Below are 19272 nucleotides of genomic sequence, written 5' to 3'. Positions count from 1 at the left end.
CTAGTAAAGGATGGAAATAATTGTATCACTCATAAAACACTTGACACGTCTCAGTCTCACAACATTGGAGATCTCTGGTACAGCAAAGTTAAGGAGAGAAAGGATTGAGCTCAGACAAAGAATTAACACAGCCTTTAATAAAACTTTGTAGTCTTGATGAATGGAACGTACATATAAAATATACAATGAGAAATAGTCTAATAAAATTAGGAAAAAATATGGCATAATCCATATTTTGAAAAGTTTGAAAACATGTTCACTCATTCAGTATGAGAGCTAAGGATGATAATAACACAGGGATGAACAATATGAAAAAAAAAAAACAAAAAAAAAAAAAACAAAAAAGAACACCACTTTGCACTGTCAGAACAAAACTTAAAAATTTTAATTAAATAAACAACACATTTAGATAAGCCAGATGTTTTAGAATCCTTTGGTAAATAGCATAAAAATTTAAACAGAACAAGAAATACCTATTATGCTGTTACTCTGGTGGGCATAAAGATCTAAATCCCCAACACTCAGCATGCAGTTCTCAACTCCCATTAACTATAGATGATCTCCCTTAACCCTCAGCAGTCACGAAAAGAACTGTTTTTCTTAAGTGCTTGGGGTCACTTTGACCACATGTGGATACATTTGAAAAAATGAACAAAAAACAATTCAGAATTGTTCACTTTTTCTATGCCACTTTATTTTCAATCTTTTCTGAACATAACTGTGAAAAACCCATTTTTTATATGCTGACCTGCCAGCAACAAAAATGCAAATAAAAAAACCCACACACTTCAAGCGATTGCATGCAACTGGATGCCAGCTGCTCAATAACAGGAGTACCTCCCACATATAACACAAAGTGCACATCAGTAAAGCAAGCTTGCAATCAATAACTGTATATGACAGATGCCACTCAACATGTGCATATAATTAGGTTTAATATAATTTGTGAATTTTTCCTAATTGTGTGATAATTAACAGAGATTTCTGGAATTTTCTGTGGAGAAAATAAAAGAAAACATTCTCAAAAACAGCTATCACGAGTTTCAGCTGGGTGAACAGAGTACATGAAGAGCACTAATTGCTGAAATATTGTCTTAGGTCTCATATTGCAGCCAGAGCTGATGTCCAAGATTTAACTCCTGGTGCCTCTGTAGCCAGGAGCAGCAGCGCGTAGCACACACTTCTTGATTAGACCGGGGTTCGAGCCCGTGACCACCAAATACGGATGATGCGGAAAGGTCAGGGAATGACCACCGCATATCCCCGGAGCAATATGACCTTAGTTGCTAATGCTAAAAAAAAAAAATAAAAAAAAATAAAAAAAATAAATTAACTAACCCCCCCCCCCCCCAAACACTCAGCATGAATTGCAGCAGTGAACTTCATAGTAGTACACAATGTCAACTTTTAGGCATCTTACCAAACTATCCATTCAGACTACAAGGTCAAGGCCCTCCTAGCTTCTTTCTTTCAAAAACTTGCAATTCCTCATTTCTTGCCTTTCTTTATATCCACTGGAGTAAGCATGCAAGTGTAGATCTGTTTAAATTTAAGTTATTTTCCACAGAAGAATGAAAACCAAAAAGTTCCAAAACTTTGGCCATAAAAATGTAATGCTTATTTCCATACACTGCAACAGAGCGCATTTTTTCACAAAATATTCACATTGACTCAAGAAGACGAATAAATTATTCTTAGTTGAATGCTGGGGAGAGGCTATTTACCCATCTCTTCTAATTATATTAAGTCAAGATGAAAATGGTTATTGCCCTCCAACAAAAATATTAAGACTTTTTTTTTTCTAAACCAGTTTTGCACACCGATTTACAAATGTTTTTTCCCTAACAACTAGTATTTTTTTTATAATTTGACTGATATCAGAACAAATTAATTAAGTTGATTTCATTACAAAATACAAGACTGGTTACAATTACATTTTTTTAAATCACTTTTACAGTCTAAATCCAACACATTTTATATACGAGGTGTGACAAAGTTTCGAGAATAATTTCTTTTCCATTAAAAGTGGCTACACTAAACTGTTACGTCCTCCCGCTGTGTAGCATGAAGTCTACTCTACTTGCATGCAAAGGGTAAATGCTGTCAGTCATTTCAGTCATTGTACAAGTTGATTCATGTAAAGACGTGTTTCAGTTCTGTGTTACATGAAAAATGGAATGCAATCTAGGGCAAGAGTTGTGATAAAATTTTTGGTGAAAAGTGGTGAATCATCAACAGATATTTTATGAAAAGTTGACCAGAGTTTATGGAAATGATACCATGTCGAAACCACACGTTTTCAAATCGGGCAAAACAATTTTGAGAAAGATATGAATCTGTTGAAGATGCTGAGCATCCAGGGCATCCTTCCACAACTCGACATGAAGAAAACATTGTGTGCATGATCTTTTTCAAAGCAATAGGCAGTTAACCACAAGAATGATTGCCAAAAAACTAACATTAATCGGGAAAGCGTTAGATTAATTTTGACTGAAAATTTGTTGACGAGGAAAATGTGTGCAAAGGTGGTGCCGAAAAACCTCTCTCACAAGCAGAAAAAAATTTGGTTGTGACATTCTCAGGAGCTGTTGAAAAGCATTGAATATGTTCCAGATTTGCTTTCTCGCATGATTACAGGAATGAAAGCTGGGTATTTGCTTATGACCCCGAAACAAAAAGGCAAAGTCAACAATGGAAGGGAGCTTCCTCGCCAAGACCCAAAAAAGCGAAAATGTCAAAGTCAAAAGTGAAAATCATGTTAATTTGCTTTTTTGATCGAAAAGAATCATCCAAGAGTTTGTTCCACTTAATGAAACTATCAATCGACAATTTTACCTTCAGGTTTTGAAAAGGCTTCGCAAGCAAGTCAACCGAGTTCGATCTGAAATTGCTTTGTCGTGGATTTTGCATCATGACAATGCTCCCACACATTCCACCAATGTAGTGAAAGAGTTTTTAACTTCAAAATCAATCACAACATTGCAGCACCCTCCATATTCGCTGATTTGTCTCTTTGTAACTTCTTTTTATTTCCTCAACTAAAAGGAGTCATGAAAGGAACGCATTTTCAGTCAGCTTCTGAAATTCAGTGTAACGTAACGTGGATATTAAAACAGATACCAGAAATATTACAATCAATGGATCTTACGCTGGAATGCGTGTGTACAGTCTGAAGGGGGACTACTTTGAAAGCAATGGCCTCACATCTGTATAATTTTCGACATAACTTTTAAATGAATTATTCTCGAAACTTTGTCACACGTCGTACGTAGTTAAAATAAATGTGTAATTTAAAAATGCACAAAAGATTTCCACTGATACATTTTGTTCAGAATGTTATAGTATAACAATCACCAATCTGTTAATATATGTTTCACTGTATACAAGTTTTCAGGAAAGACGTCTAACTGTAAATGCAAGAAATTAAGTTTCAGCAACATACAGCATCCCTTATCTTTAAATACATTGAGCAATTTCTGAAATCCATCTTTGTATGTGGGTGACCTGTGGTTATCCAAAAAGTTTCCATAAAGCCATTTGAAAGGCTGCCATGTTTTTTGGCATCTCTCAGATTTAAAGGAGGAAGCTCTCTGATTTGAAGTCCTACAAGGATTCCCTCTTTCGTTTTTGAAACATTCATCTTCAGAAATCTAATTTAAGTAATGAAATCCTCTCAAATTCATCTTATTCACTGTTTTCACATGACTCTTCACATCAAACCAAGTTTAAGGTGACAAGGTGGAAGAAAAATGTTCATTGAATCCACCAATGGAACATATCCACACTACTCGTTGCTGGCTCATGTGTGCTCCTTGAAAGCAGTCACACCCTATGTTACTAGTCTTTGGTAAAATGGCTATTCCATAGGCATAGAAAAAATATTTTGAGAACCCTCCTTGCATGACTGCCCACTGACATTCCAAAAACTTAGAGAAGTTACTATAGATATTCCCTTGATGAGCGCTGTATTGAATTACTTCAGGAACAGTCTTCATGTTATTGCATGTCTCCTTTATACGAACAGAGAGGGCAATGGGGATGGATAACTCTAAGTTCCCATTATGCAAGAGAACCACTTTCAAACTTGGCTGTGAGGAGTCAAAAAAGAAATCCTATCCTATAAAAGAATGTATACTTATAACAATTTCCCAAAAACTCCACTGATATAGCAGCAGTAGCAGAGCAAATCATTTACTGTAAAGAATGTTGCTGAAACTTTGATTCTTTTCAACAGTAAGATACTTTGACACTCTTCTTGCATTTATCAGTTTCTGGTTTAGTCTTGAGGCAAGAAGTTTGGCTTTATCTATGAAAAGGGCTAGATCTTTGAGGTCATGCAATTCATCTGGGTAAACAGTTCCAGTTCAGATGTTCCTTCATTACGTCTGTGCTCTGGATCAGCTGCAGTTCTCAGGCAAATGCACCTTCATTGCATTACATTCCACCTTCTAATGCAGGGGTGGGCAACCTTTATAAATGGCAGGCCAAATAAAATGTCTGTGAGGTACGTGCAGATCAATGTTTTTTTAGCTTTCTACAATTTTAGGATTATTAAAATGCTGTATAATGAAAAAATTGTCATAAATAGTTTTATGTTGTTTTTTGTAATATTTATACATACACATAATTTTAGTAATAAGAAAAACAAAATACAAATTCAAGATAAAATTACAATTATAGTAACAAAATACAATTCCAGTATACAAAAATTGCAATATTTTATTTTTTAATATTTAATGAGAGATTTGATACTGTTTGTTTTATCAGTTAATCGATATCGGGATCAATATTTGTCATAGCAATGTGCAGAGTATTTTCTAAATTTATACCAGAAATTCCATTAATTCAAAAATATATACAGTATAATAAACAGTGGGCCGTATTTTCAAAATGACCATGGGCTGGATTACACACATTCACAGGTGGGAGGTTGCCCACCCTCCTGTTCTAAAGAATTTAGAACATGTGGAGGAAAATGTGATAAAAGATTTGGTCACAGAATCAAAAGTTCTATATAGTCTACGTTCTCCCCCAAGTGAAAAATACATGTTTATTTGTGTATTAGTAGAGGCAAATGACACAGGACAACAAGCTTATAGAATACTGGCAAAAAAAAAAAAAAAAAAAAACTACCACCTCACCCATCCATCCCCTCCAAGAATTTGCATAATTCATCCTTGAATTTATTCGAACTACCCACTTCCACAAAAACAGATGGACGTTTGTTCCAACAATCAACCACCTGCTGGCTGAATGCAAAGTTGCAAACTTCCGCACATCTATCATATAACCATCATCCTCGATTTAAATTTATGATGTGAAGGGATCAGGTCTCCTTGCAGAACCCTAGTCTCCAGACACTGCAGTTTGCAGAACTGAAGCCTTTCTCGGTAAGACCCTTTTGATCCCTTCACCAATTTTGTTACCATTCTCTACGCCATTTCCTTCAATGAGGCCTCCAGACCTGTATAAAGTATTCAAAAGATGTGGCCTAACCATGGGATAATCATCTCCTTATCCCTGCTAGAAAAATTCCTGTATATCACTGACAAAACGTCATGAGCTTACTAGCAGCTCGTCTGCACTGCTCAGGGAAATTCATATCTGACTGCACAATTAACCCCAGGTACTTTTAATTTTCCACTATGCTAAGTGTAGTACCACACAGAACGTTAATCTGCGATTACTGCTACCCATCTGCAGTACACCTTGCATTTGTCAATGTTAACACAGAATGTTAATCTGGGATTACTGCTACCCATATGTAGTACCTTGCATTTGTCAATGTTAAACGTCAAATACCATTTCTCAGCCCACTGGCCTAACTTTTCTAGATCTTCTTGCAACAGCTTACCTTCAATAATGTCATTAGCTGTCCTACCAACCTTTGTATCATCTACAAACAGATATTAAGCCTGATGTACCCTCATCAATATCATTAAAAAAATACAGAAAACAACAATTGGCTCAGCACCAAACCCTCTGGGACTCCACTAATAACATTAGTCCATAAAGAGCGGTGCTCACTCATAACTACTGTCTTCTCCCATTCAATCATTGCTTCATCCATAGCAGTAACTTGCCATTAAGGGCAAGTTAATTTTAATGCCATATTGCTTCAGTTTTTACAGCAGTCTTTTATGTGCAACAGTATCAAAAACCTACATAATATCAAAATTACATTTTGCATCCAGTTCCATTGTTACTGCATCACCATAGTATTCAAACAGATTGGTCAGACAAGACCAGCCCAGATCCATGCTTTGACTGCAGTACAATTGCAATCTAGATGGTCCTGCATTACTTAAACCAGTGACTACATTATTTTCCCTGGAACAGACATTAAGCAACAGGTCTGTAATTACTCGTGTCATCTTTTGATACCCCTCTGTGAACTGGGGATACATTCAAACATCTATAGCCAACGGGGACCTCCCCTGAATCCAAGGATACTCTCATAATTATAAGGGCATACTTGCTTATCTCTTCTGCTGCCTCCTTTAATATACAGGCAGTTCTCGCTTTACGAGTTTTCACTTTACAAGTTCCTGGGTTTACGAGGTTTATTCCCCAAGTATCAAGAAAATCAAAAATATGAACATTTAATTGCAAAAAATGAATGTTAAACATTCATAAATACCACATTCCAAACCACGTGCATAGTTATACAATACAGTGTACCCCACTTTACGATATTAATCAGTTCCAGAGACACCATCATATTTAAAATATCGTAATCTGAACCCAATAACACCGTTTTTGGTAATTCGTTTCAAGATCTAGGAAGTTGAAATTTTCGCTGTATAAAAGTTATTTATCTCTTTAAAATGTCATTTTTAAGGTCATATAAAAGGTCGTGAGAGTGGTTTGTAAATTGTATTAGTTACCAATTCAAATCATTAAAATGCACTACACTTTCATCATTATCACATGTTCAGTTATAAGAATCAATTTTAAATGCCTTTGTGATATTTTTCTAAAGCACATTTCTGGAGGTCACAACCATAAAACAATAAAAACGATTTGCACTTTCCGGTTTCTTGGGCTTTTCTGTTACTGCAAGCAATTATAAACGAGAAGATTGAGTAAACTCGATCTTCTTGCATTTGCAAAAATACCGATAGCTGGAATTGTGAGGTTTTTATGTTATCACGGTGAAATGTGTTTGCCCTTTACTGAAATCTTCAATCGTGTAAAAAACAAATTTTCAGAATCTTCTCTTCATTCCTTTTTTGTAAGCTTCATAAACTTGCTACTCCACGTGAATCGTGTTAGTTGCAATTTGTGTGGGTGTGCCGTTAAAAAATGCTTATGCATGATAATCGTGAAATTTATAAAGAAAATAGATTATCTTGGAAACAAACGCCTCTTGAAACATTTCTGAAGACAACTCCTTATGCAACAAACCAAGTGCCGAGCCAATAATGAGTGATCAACAAGTGTGCATTTTAGTCGATGATGATGAAGAATAAACATTCTTTAACATTTGTAAGTCGTAAATAATTTCTCTATTATTATAATTTGCTTGATTTTACAGGCTACGTTTTCATTTCTTTCAATAAATCAATCACTATTTAAACAAACTAATTAGCTAACTAATTTCACTGTTGAGAACGTAACCCCTATTTTTAACCTTATGTCTATGGGAAATAAATTCCCACTTTACGAGCACACGCTAGAAACGAATTAACTTGTAAAGTCAAGAACTACCTGTAATTGGATAGATCCTGACCACCCTAGATGCCTTTTTTATATTTATCTTCAACAATTGCTTTTCCACTTTCCTTTCAGTTATTACAAAATCATCTATCTTCCTGTTAGAGTTTAATAAACATCTGGCATACCCTTCCGTTTTTTTTTTTTTTTTTTGTTTTTTTTTTGATTTGGTAGTTGTTGGCGCATTGGCTTCTGTGGCCATATTGCACCTCCCAAGGTTTTTGCAGTACTTTGATCCAAGCCCGAGGCGGGAATCGAACCCGCGACCTTTGGGTTGCCGGTCCCCTTCCGTAAAGAATTAATGTGTGAATGTAGATGCAAAATAGTCAGTCAGTTTGTCAGCAACCTAAGCAGCATTATCACCAGTTAAACCAGTGACATCAAGTGACCAATGTGATTCAACTGTTTTCTTCTATTTATAAGCATATAAATCTTTGCTGCTGTCCTTTGCATTCTTTGTTAGAGACTTCTTGTAATGTGCCCTAGCTTGCCTAACCCCCTTTGTGGTTTGATTACAGACTAGTTTTATAACTACCATAGGCTTCTATATCACCTGATAATTTACATGCATCCCATGCATTTTTCTTCTCTGAAACTAGTCTCATCAGTTCATCTGACATCAATTTAGGCCTGCCTTGATTATTCTTAGTTGGTACAAAAAGCCTAGCAGCTGCTATGATTATTTCCCCGAATGCTTTCCATTTAGAATTTGCTGTTGGTAACGTCACCATTTGCCAACCGCAAATTCTAAATGGAAAGTAAGTTGGTCTCACTGCACAGAATTTTTTCAAACTGTCTGAGACCACTGTAGTCACTCTTATAAAAGCAAAAGCCTCTCTCCTTCCCTTGACAGTAGTTATGTCTTTAAGTAAATTCCACATTAGTACACCATGATCACTGCCAGCCAGCCAGTGGGTCTTTTACCTGCATATTCTTAATGCCTGAAGAATTTCTGCTGATAACCACATCAACACTACTGCTTCCTCTTGTTGCTTCTCTAACATGCTGCTGTAGGAAACAGTCATCCAATAAATCCACAAGTCTTCCTAGCTATTAAGCACACTTGCAAGTGACCAACTCACAAATTCCAGTCAACATCTGGAAAGTTCTACATCTCATACTCTTAGCATCATTAGTGCTTGTTGTTTTGTTTGTTATTTGGTTTTTAGGAGCATTAACAACTAAGACCATATTGCTCCAGGATATGCGGTGGTCATTCCCCGACTTTCCGCATCTTCCGTATTTGGTGGTGACGGGCTCGAACCCCGGTCTAATCAAGAAGCGTGTGCCACGCACTGCTGCTCCTTCCCACCTGGCTACGGAGGCGCCTCTCATCATTAGTGCCAATATGTACAACTCCATCACCTTTCTGCCCTTAAAAGATGATATCTGCTCTACAACATAATCTACTTTTGACCCTGGCAGACATACACTGGTTCTATCCTTCTTACACAATATATTTCGCTGCCAATAGAATCACCGACAATAACTACCTCCTGTGGGGCCAGTGCATTCTGCCATGGGAGTTTCCACTGTTTGCCTGATGTGCAAGCTCTGGCATTGATGTGCAGCTGAGAGCTTGATGGACTCCCATTTAATTCCTTCAAGGGCTGTTTCTTTGTTTGTTTGTTATTTGGTTTTTAGGAACATTAGCAACTAAGGCCATATTGCTCCGTGAATATGCGGTGGTCATCACTTATACCTTTCCACATCCTCCGTATTTGGTGGTGACGGGCTCGACTTCAAGGGCATCCTCCCTACTCTTCAAGCTCTCATAAATGCCCATCAGAACACTGGGTTGGCACTTAATTTCTTTACACACCTTGCACCACATACACACAAAGACGTACCCCTTAACCTGTATCAAGTCCTGTTCCTCACTGTATGGAAACACTGCACGAGTAGCACATTTTGCTATGCTATGATTTGTAAGAGAATTATACCTTCAATGTTCCACCAAGTCAAAGCACTCCCACTACTCTGAGCCCATTGCTTTGCTGCTCTAGTTAATTTATGTAATTTGTCTAATCCTCCTTCAAATTCACTGAAACTTCCTACCTCCACAACACTGAAAGTTATTCCACCATTCAATTATTGTATGGATGAGGGCAAATTGGGGCCATCCATCCTGCAATCATCATTTTTCAATTTATATTTATGCTTACTTGTACATGTGTGACCTAAGAGAGAGAGACACACAGAGAGAAAAAAATGTCATCACTTAATTTAATGAATTCTCTTAAAGCCTTAAACAATTACATCTCTACATAGATGCCTAGTTTCCAGACCTCAGATATTTTCTGGTAAGACCCCTTTTATGCTTCCAACCAATCTTGCTGCCCTTCTCTACACCCTATTCAACAGAGCTATAAACTTGAGATACAGTAAAAACAGAAGCTGGATGCAAGCCATAAGGATAACAACGACTTTGAAGACAATAAAAAAAATAAATCTAAAGTTATGTTATAAACTCCTGCTATGGTCAGGGATGAAGAGAATGATCTGAATAGGAACAAGACAGACATTTTTTAAAGAGGAAGAAAGGGGGAGATGCAGACTGAGGATAGTTAATATTGGTTGAAATCAAAGTTCAAAGTGTTAGTGAGGGAAAAGGAATAGGGTAGTAAAGTATTGAAAACAGTAAGAAAACTGGCTTTTCCATATGATGAACTGATCAAGTACTAGGCTTGTCGGGGGCACCTCCGTAGCCAGGAGCAGCAGTGCATAGCACACACTTCTTGATTAGACCAGGGTTCGAGCCCTTGACCACCAAATGCGAAAGATGCGGAAAGGTCAGAGAATGACCACCGCATATCGCCGGAGCAATATGGCCCTAAGTTTCTAATGCTCCTAAAAACCAAACAAACACCAAACTAGGCTTGTCAACAAATACTGTACTCCTAGATTCCCAAATAGTTCCAGAAAGGCTTACAAACTAATCATTTTAAATACTATTACACTTTATTTGAAAAGTTGCCTTTTCTTTTTGACTGAACTAAAATTCTTGTGAAGGATAACTTTATGAAGACTAATGGTACATCAATCTCCACATCCACAAAAACAAAGCAGTTTAGTGTTGTTGGCATGACTAGAGCAACCAGATGTCCCAAAGTTATCAGAAAGTTTTAGGGATGTTTTGTACTGATTTTCATGGAAAGCTATTTTTTTAAACTAAATAAACAATATTAAAATTAATAGTATGCAATTTTGTTAATTTAGCATGGCAATTAATGTATTTATCATAATAATTAACAACACTCTTACTTTTCTTTACATTTAACATCGTTGAGGTGCATGAACACTAATAAATGCATCAACACAAGCTATGTTCCAGAACACAAACTTGCTCATGCAATACTTACTGACATTGCATTGTACTGTTTTCATACCTTAAACTACCAAGCAAGCAGAAACATTATATAATTATTGATAAAATAGAAGAGCATCACATATTTTATTTTCATTTAGTAAAATACTTAAGCATAAATGCATTTATAAGGAATAATATTTGAAAGAATGGACACTTAAGAAAAAAGATTACCTTGATGATAACGATGAATGTGTAGCATGCATGACATTTGTAGCCTATAGCCACAAAAAAAAGTAAAATTCTTCTTCTATGCATGTGGAAATTTGAAAAATCAGCAAAAATAATTCACAAATGTTTACATTTCTGATACCACCCTTGCTTCAATCTTTCCTGAATAAAACTATAAAAAATTCGTGTTTTGTTTTAAATACGTTTTTAATTAATTTTTGAAATTAAAATTCCCTTTAGACATCTCGTTGAGTGAAATGAAAATTCAGAAACCTTTCAAATTTTTTCAGAGGCAAAACTAGATATTCTAGCCCATCCTTCCCCACCCCTTCACAAGATATTAAAATGTACCCACCCTCATACCAAAGCAAAGGGTAAAGAGGATTTTAGATCAAAGGAGATGATAAAAAAAAAAAAAAAAAGGAGATTCCAGTGCAGGAAATCTCTATTAAGGAATACCACAATGAACACATCTGAAAGTACCAACTTCAAAGTGTGAAGAATTTTTTTTTTTTTTTTTGCAGTTGTTGGCGCATCTGCTTCTGTGGCCATAATGCACCTCCCACGGTTTTTGCAGTACTTTGATCCAAGCCCGAGGCAGGATTCAAACCTGCAACCTTTAGGTTGCCAGGCAAGCACTTTACCCACCCGGCTAGCCAGATCGGCATGTGAAGAATCAGAGTGAATAATCAAGGCCAAATGAGATGAATGGTGGTCGAGGCAACCAAAAATTGAAATTATGTCAGAAACATTAAGTGGTTAATATGGCATTCATAGAAAAGGATATACCTAGCTTAATATAACATGGCTTCAGCAACACCTCTCCATATATTATTTGAACTTCTTCCAGCCATAGTATTGGAGCAATATTATGTACTAGCTGAACTGCATGTCTCCAAGAACAGACTCAGAAACATTCACAAGGCTATCACACTCAGAAACATTTAGAAGGAGGCATAAAGTTAATCTTTTTAAAAGTATGACAAACACACCTGTTATGGTCAGGGGTGAAGAAAATAGTTAGAACAGGAGCAAGATAGACACTACGTTTCTTATAGGGGTTGGGGAGATGGCTGGACTGGAAATAGGTAATATTGATTTAAACCAGAAAGTTCAAACTGACAGTAGGAAAAGGAACAGAGTTGGAAAGTTCTGAAAACAACTCACTAAGAAGAACAGTCTAATACTCAGTAACAAGAATTCAGTTTAATACTTTGATTATCCTGACCATCAATTTAATACTTTGACCATGGTCAAAGTATTAGAGTTATCAACAAATATTATAATCGCAGATCTGGCTAATTTCTTCAAATAGTCCCAAAAAAGGACAATAAAGTAATCATTCAAGATGCAGTTATAGTTTTATTTTTGGTGGTGGGGGAGGGGGCCTGCAGACTATAGTGACCATAGCACACCAATCAAAAACTGAGGAATGTAGTAAATATTTTTACATATTATACACTACTCAAAAACACACAATTTTATGAAGGTTCATATGTTATGAATTTTAGTTGAATAAAATGTAATACAATTTGCTATTATTTTCAAATAGATTTAACCCTCTCAACAAACAAAAGTTGGCAAACATGGCAGGGCCACAAAATCAAAGGGATGTTTGCAGTTTGAGTTAGTATTAACAGTGGCAAATGATGCAGGAAAGCAAGCTTATACAGCATCAGCCAAAAAAAAAAAAAATAAAATAAAATAAAACAAAACTACCCATATCACCTATCTGAACCAGGTACTCAAACCCGGTTCCCATTTAAAACTCAATTCTTGGGGGGGGGGGGGTATCTGTCTCCTCCCTGCGTACCCCATACTTCGTCTGGTGGGGCTCGTCCCCACTGATCTCTTTGAGGATGCCTGCTCTATTGTCCCCATCCTTCTACCTGTTTTCCCCAGCCTTCAGTCCCCCCCCCCCTCACTATAACTAAACCGACCGAATACGCCCCTAAAAATGCCGTCAAATTCTAATCAACATCTTAAATCCAAGTACTTCCTCATAAACCTCTTTCTGCCTTTCCAAATTCTAATGTTCACCCATTTTTTTTTTTTATATGCTGTGCTGTGCCATTGAAATCCTCAGAAATTAGGTGGCAGGGCCTGCCAGAGTACTTAAGCTACTAGGTGCCTGATCTGCCTCCTTGTGGCAAAGTGTGGGTCTCAATAGGGACCCAACAGCTAAATGGTCAGAGAAACAACAGAACATAATACTACACAATAAACCACTCTTCCACACACTTTTTAAATCTCTGGCCTCCACAGAGTTGTCACACCTACAAAGAATACAGCATGGAGATGGGGGGGAATCCCTGGTGCGTCGTCAGGCAACTAACACTTTACCCATATCACCTATCCATCCCTTCTAACAGTTTGTCTAGTTCTTCCTTGAATTTATTCAAACCATCTCTACAACACCAGACAGAAGTTTGTTCCAACAAGCGATCACCTGCTGGCTGAAGGCAAATTTCCACACATCTATTCTACACCCATCCTTCCTCAGTTTAAATTTATGCTCCCTTGTGTACAGTCTGAGCAAGAGGAAGGATTCCATCATCATAAGCTTACTCAATCCATTCAAAGCTTTAAACATCTTAATCACAGTTACCTAATTTTCAGGCACTACAGTTTGCAGAACTGAAGCCTTTCATGGTAAAAGCATCCTTTTTGTTCCTATTACTAATCTCATTGCTGTTTTCTGTATTGGTTCCAACAGATCCACATCCTTCCTAAAATGAGGCCTCCAAAGCTGTATGCAGTACTCGAGATGTGGCCTGACCATTGCCTTATACCAGGGGTGGACCGCGGACCAACTACAGCCCTTGAATGTGTGTAATCCGGTCTGCAGTCGTTTTCAAAATATATAATAAATGGCCTGCCATTTATTATATATATATATATATATATATATATTTGAATTAATGGAATTTCTGACAAATATAGAAAATACTCTGCGCATTGCTACGACAAATATCGAACCAGATATCAATTCATTGATAGAAAAACAGTATCAAATCTCTTATTAAATATTAAAATATTGCAATTTTTGTTACTATAATTGTATTTTTGTAATTTTTTTTATCTTGAATTTGTATTTCGTTTTTCTTATTAATAAACTTAATTAGACGTACATGTATGTATAAATATTACAATAAATAACATGAAACTGTTTATGACAATTTTTTCATTATACACCATTTTAATAATCCTAAAAATCGCAGAATGCTAAAAAAAAAAAAAAGAAATTTGGCCCACGTGTACCTCACAGACATTTTTATTCAACACACCATTTATAAAGGTTGCATACCTCTGCCTTATACAATTAGTTAATCACCTCCTTATGTCTGCTAGCAAAATTCCTGTATATCATTTACCTCATGAGCTGCCCTAGCAGCTATTAAACTTCAATTTCCACTTCTCAGCCCATCTACCTACTTTGTATAGATCTTGTTGCACTAACATACCCTGATTACTGTGATTAAGCACCCTGCCAACCTTTGTATCATCTGCAAACTTACACATTTAAGTCTGATATGACTTCATCAGCATCATTAATAAAGAAAACAACGGGAGCTGTCTGTCCTGCAGCATTACTAACAGGTTTGGTCCAGTCGACTAAGAGCTGGCTGGTCAAAATAGTTAAAGCCTCACCCTCAAAAAATATGAAATATTGGATCTTGCCATGATGCCTGTCATATCCCCAAAAGAAGAAAACTCATTTTTCACAATAAAAGAAGTTGAAACATGTGCCAGGACTTTTTCTGGATACTGGGCTTGTCTCTATTAGACAAATAAAAAAAAAAAAACAGTACACAGTAGGTGGGTGATGAGCCATCTAACAACTAGTATTGCCTAGTGCCACAGAGGTTTGGCCACTCACATCGGCCCCTGCTTACATTGATTCATGCCTGAGTGGTCAACTCATGGCATACTGGCCACACACAAGAGAATATAGCCAGGGCTATTAACAGCCCCACCAGTGTTAAAGGTAAGTGGAGGATCTGCATGTCTCAGAATGACTGGGCTTTGCCAAAAAACTGCCATGTTTGACTTGCAAGCAGTGTCCAAAAATCAACTCTGTCAGAGTTTGACTGCCCAGTGGCAGGCAGCCTTAGTAATTGTCCCTGGAAGAATGTCAATATAACTTCAGGGATATTTACAAGGTAAATATCCCAAGATTTTCAGAAACATTGGTGTTCAAAGAAGTTCTGCTGCATTTCTTTATAATAATTACTTTAGTTTGAAACACATTTACATCATGTTTACTAACTTTGCACTTGCCATCTCCCCAATTTAGTCTTATGGAGGAGAGATTTTGTTTTGATAAAGTAAATCAAAATTTTACTTAAAAAAAAAAAAAAGTGTTATATATCCCTATATTTACAATAAATCTTATTCCCAAAACTGAATCTGATAACCATCAAGAATAGATTAAGGGATGGTAAGGGGTAATTACTCCCACAAATTTTATTGTAGAGTCATGTTCTACTTTTGTATTCTGTTAAACAGAAGAATTTTCCTACACTGTTACTCCCCATAACAAAAGGGCAAATTCTTATCTTGTTTGTGCTATTAATGAAGCTGAACATTAGTAATTTATTTTATTAGTGTACCCCCCCCCCCATATATCCTTTGAATCAAGAGCCTGAAATGAATTACTTCCTCACCATTCCTGAATTTAGGGGAAAGTTTTAGGCATTCTGTATGCCTAAGTGATGTTACTGCATATGTGTTGGCTACAGTGTTCTAAGTGATTATTATAGCACTATATCTTCAATATTATAATCATTTCATTGAAACTAAATTAAGCATGATAATTTCGAATTCGTCATGTTCCCCGATATTGTTTGCTTGTACTTGAGGAAAAACACCATGTAAACAAATAAAAAACTTAATTGCAATAAAAATAACATGCATTGTCCAATAATAAACCAATCAATCAAAGTTTTCGAAGTTTTGGAATGGTAGACGTGTAGATATGATACATACATACGCCACTTAAATTTTCTGATTGCAATCTTATCGTTCTTCGAGTTCACTGGTTGTACTAGTCTTTTCCTGATGTTGTCAGAAGGCGAAAGTCCTTTATAAGATTGAACCATATATATTTAAAATTTCCGAGCAGAAACTTTGCAATTGTCTAATAAAAACAGTGTAATTTGCTTGTTAGAGTAGTTTAAAAATGCTGAATACATCACTACCTCATTAAGACCTGTAAGTTAACAACTTTTATCAGTTAAAAACGAAACGCTTGCGAATAAAACTATATTGGCAAATGTGTAATTTTCTCACAGCACATCTAAAAAGATGATTGCTAGCCATTTAAAAAAGTTCGTCAATCAAATTTTTTTTTTTTTTTTTGCATTCTCAGAAAACACTACATGTTTGATCTATGGCAATACAAATTCTTCGTAAACACAAATAGAAAATTCAGCGTTTTCTCGCATATTTTATATTATTTATAACGAAGATATCACCAGAGGGAAAGTTATATTCCAGAAAAATGATTTCTCTAAAGACCACGTGAGAAATGGGATTCGCACGATATCACATTGCCAGTAATTTAGAAATAAAATAATAATAAAATAAATACTATTATATTGATAACAACTAACTCATTCAGCAGCCATTTACACGAAAAACAATGTACATGCCACTGTACACAGTAAGTTCTTATTTAAATTAAACTTTTTTTTCGCTGGTCATAATACATCTGCACCAACATAATTTGTAATGTTCATCACGTGCTAATACACAGCACCATAAAAAGGCAAGTGGGTACAGACAGGGTTCTGTTCACGCCATTCCGAGTATTCATTCATAAAACGGCGTCGTCGTCCATTGAAGATAACTGACAGTGTGGCATGACCTCAATCATACTAAGCTTGTACCTCAGTATGGTATAATTATGTCACTTTATGTTAATGTACCACTATCCGCTCACTATCAAATAACATTATGTCACTTTATAATAATAAATTGAGCTTATACTTTGTACGAGCTAACTCCGGCCCCAAAAATACGTAACTGTTCGTGAAACGGAAACAGACTTCAGAATGTGTTCGACCTCCTCATGCCACGGCCGAAGCACAGCTGAGGAAGAGCCGCTGTACAGCGGTCTCGCCCAGGTCGCACAAGCTAAGCCTACCATTTGAAACATTAGTTCAGGAAGCAGTCCGTAACACACAAAGACGTAGATTGGAATAGGTACTTACTCATCAAAGCTACCTTCTGTCATTTTCTCCTTGTGATAATGCCATTTTTTTGTTTATTCCTAAGTGATTAAAACCACTGAATGCAGAAGCAAACTGCCAAATACTACGTGAACTGCAGCACTGGATCAAAAAACTTTGATAACACAGGAAACGAGCAAGCCCCAGCACAGCCATAGTTGTATTGCAGCACCTTAAGAAAATAGTACCAAACGTCGTCATCACTACAGTTGTTTTCATTGCAAATACAATATTAAGGATTCAATTTGCTCTTTTTCGAAAATAGCGATTTCAGTTCTAATAGTAGAAATTCGAAGCTATTTACAGGAATAATTTTAGCGGATAAATACTCATCACAAAATGGCGGCAAACTTCTGTTATGTTAATGAGTTACACATTTCACTTCTCCCAAAGATGTTCATTTGAGAACGGCACAACCCTATCCAACTGTTCTTGTGTATAAGTATGTGGCCAGAAACATGTTGAACGTTTAAAATGCATGCATGAATTTCTCAAAAGAAGCAAGCAATACTAAAATAAAATCATTATATGATCTTATTGTATATGATACTGCCCAGGGTTTTCTAAAAAAAAAAGTACATATATTAGGGAAACGTTTCATCATTAAACGAAAAAATATATATAAAATAAAAAGTATAGCTTCCCTTTTTAATAGTTAGCTTTTTATGAATAAATTAACGATAGTATACGCAATATTTCTTTCTTCTAAATATGCTTGGGAGAACAATTACTACTTTCGGGCAGAAATTCTGATTTTTCACCCCTTTTTATTTGAATTTTAAGGCCCAGCGCATCATTTAAACAACAAAAATAGATTGTTTCAAAACACCAAATTTATATTTTCAGTTTGAAATGCGAAAAACAAAATAAAAAATTGTACGAAAGAGAAACAAATATGGCTTCCGTGAACATCCGCTTTCCAACGTACACTAGTTTACATCGGTTACAGCCTAAAATAAAGGGATATAAACTATTAGCCATAATCCATTAGCCAATATCAAAATCATTTATTATTACGCCAAAAAAGGAGATAGATTGCCAGGAAATTATCTGGTTATAATTTTGAAACGAAAGTTTAATTTTCCGTGCAAGCATTCTTTCGCAGACCATAAAGCTACATACTATCTGTGAACAAAATATGGAAGGAAATATTGATATCGGATGTACAAAATTAACTCATCGGAACAAAGAAGAAGAATGAAAGGTAAAGATATCTGAACAAACTAAGATATTACTTTATTTAACTAAGCACAGACATTTTGTTAGCGAAACTAAACTGGCATTGTAATGCAAAGGTGTCATAACCTCTAAAGAGAACCCTCTTTTAGCGTAAAAATTAAACTTTAATGAGCCCAGAGCTCATGTTTAAAAATTAAAATACTATAATTAGTTAGAGGCAGGGCAGTGGCGATACGTGAGGCAATCAGATAACCCCTCGAACACAACCTTTAGTGAAGGGGGCGCTTTTCACAGAAAAAGAAAAAAAAGGTCAGTACAGGAGAGAAGCAGTGCTCCTTATATCGCTCCGGTTTTCGTTGCAGAAAAAAAACTATATATATACAAGGTGAGCCAAATATCAATTTACTGCGAAATAATTTGTGCAATTTATATCTTGAAGTCAATTTCATGTTCATATTACTTTATTAAAATTATATTTACATCATGCTGTTTATGATATTTTAATGGAATGTTCAAACTGCTTTCGGTAACTTACTTCTGGGTATAATGCACCTCTTCTCCATAAACTGGACATATATATATATATATATATATATATATATATAT

The 19272-nt window shown here is 35.9% G+C and overlaps 1 protein-coding gene across 1 annotated transcript in view; it reads right to left on the bottom strand.

Moving 5' to 3' along the window:
• LOC150084910 (sprouty-related, EVH1 domain-containing protein 2-like) overlaps positions 1–17580 on the bottom strand; it is a 139290-nt gene extending 121710 nt beyond the window's left edge. Inside the window, exon 1 of the mRNA XM_090375636.1 lies at positions 17470–17580. Within this exon, the coding sequence (XP_090231762.1) occupies positions 17470–17492 (23 nt within the window). The 5' untranslated portion in view covers positions 17493–17580. The remainder of the gene's footprint in view (positions 1–17469) is intronic.
• Positions 17581–19272: the final 1692 nt, after the last annotated feature.

Source organism: Mastigoproctus giganteus, chromosome 6 (genome assembly GCF_048544385.1).
Source record: "Mastigoproctus giganteus isolate SK-2022 chromosome 6, ASM4854438v1, whole genome shotgun sequence".
In the NCBI taxonomy this organism is placed as follows: Eukaryota; Metazoa; Arthropoda; class Arachnida; order Uropygi; family Thelyphonidae; genus Mastigoproctus; species Mastigoproctus giganteus.
Note: the sequence above shows the minus strand (reverse complement) of the source record. Positions and strands in the feature narration are given on the sequence as shown.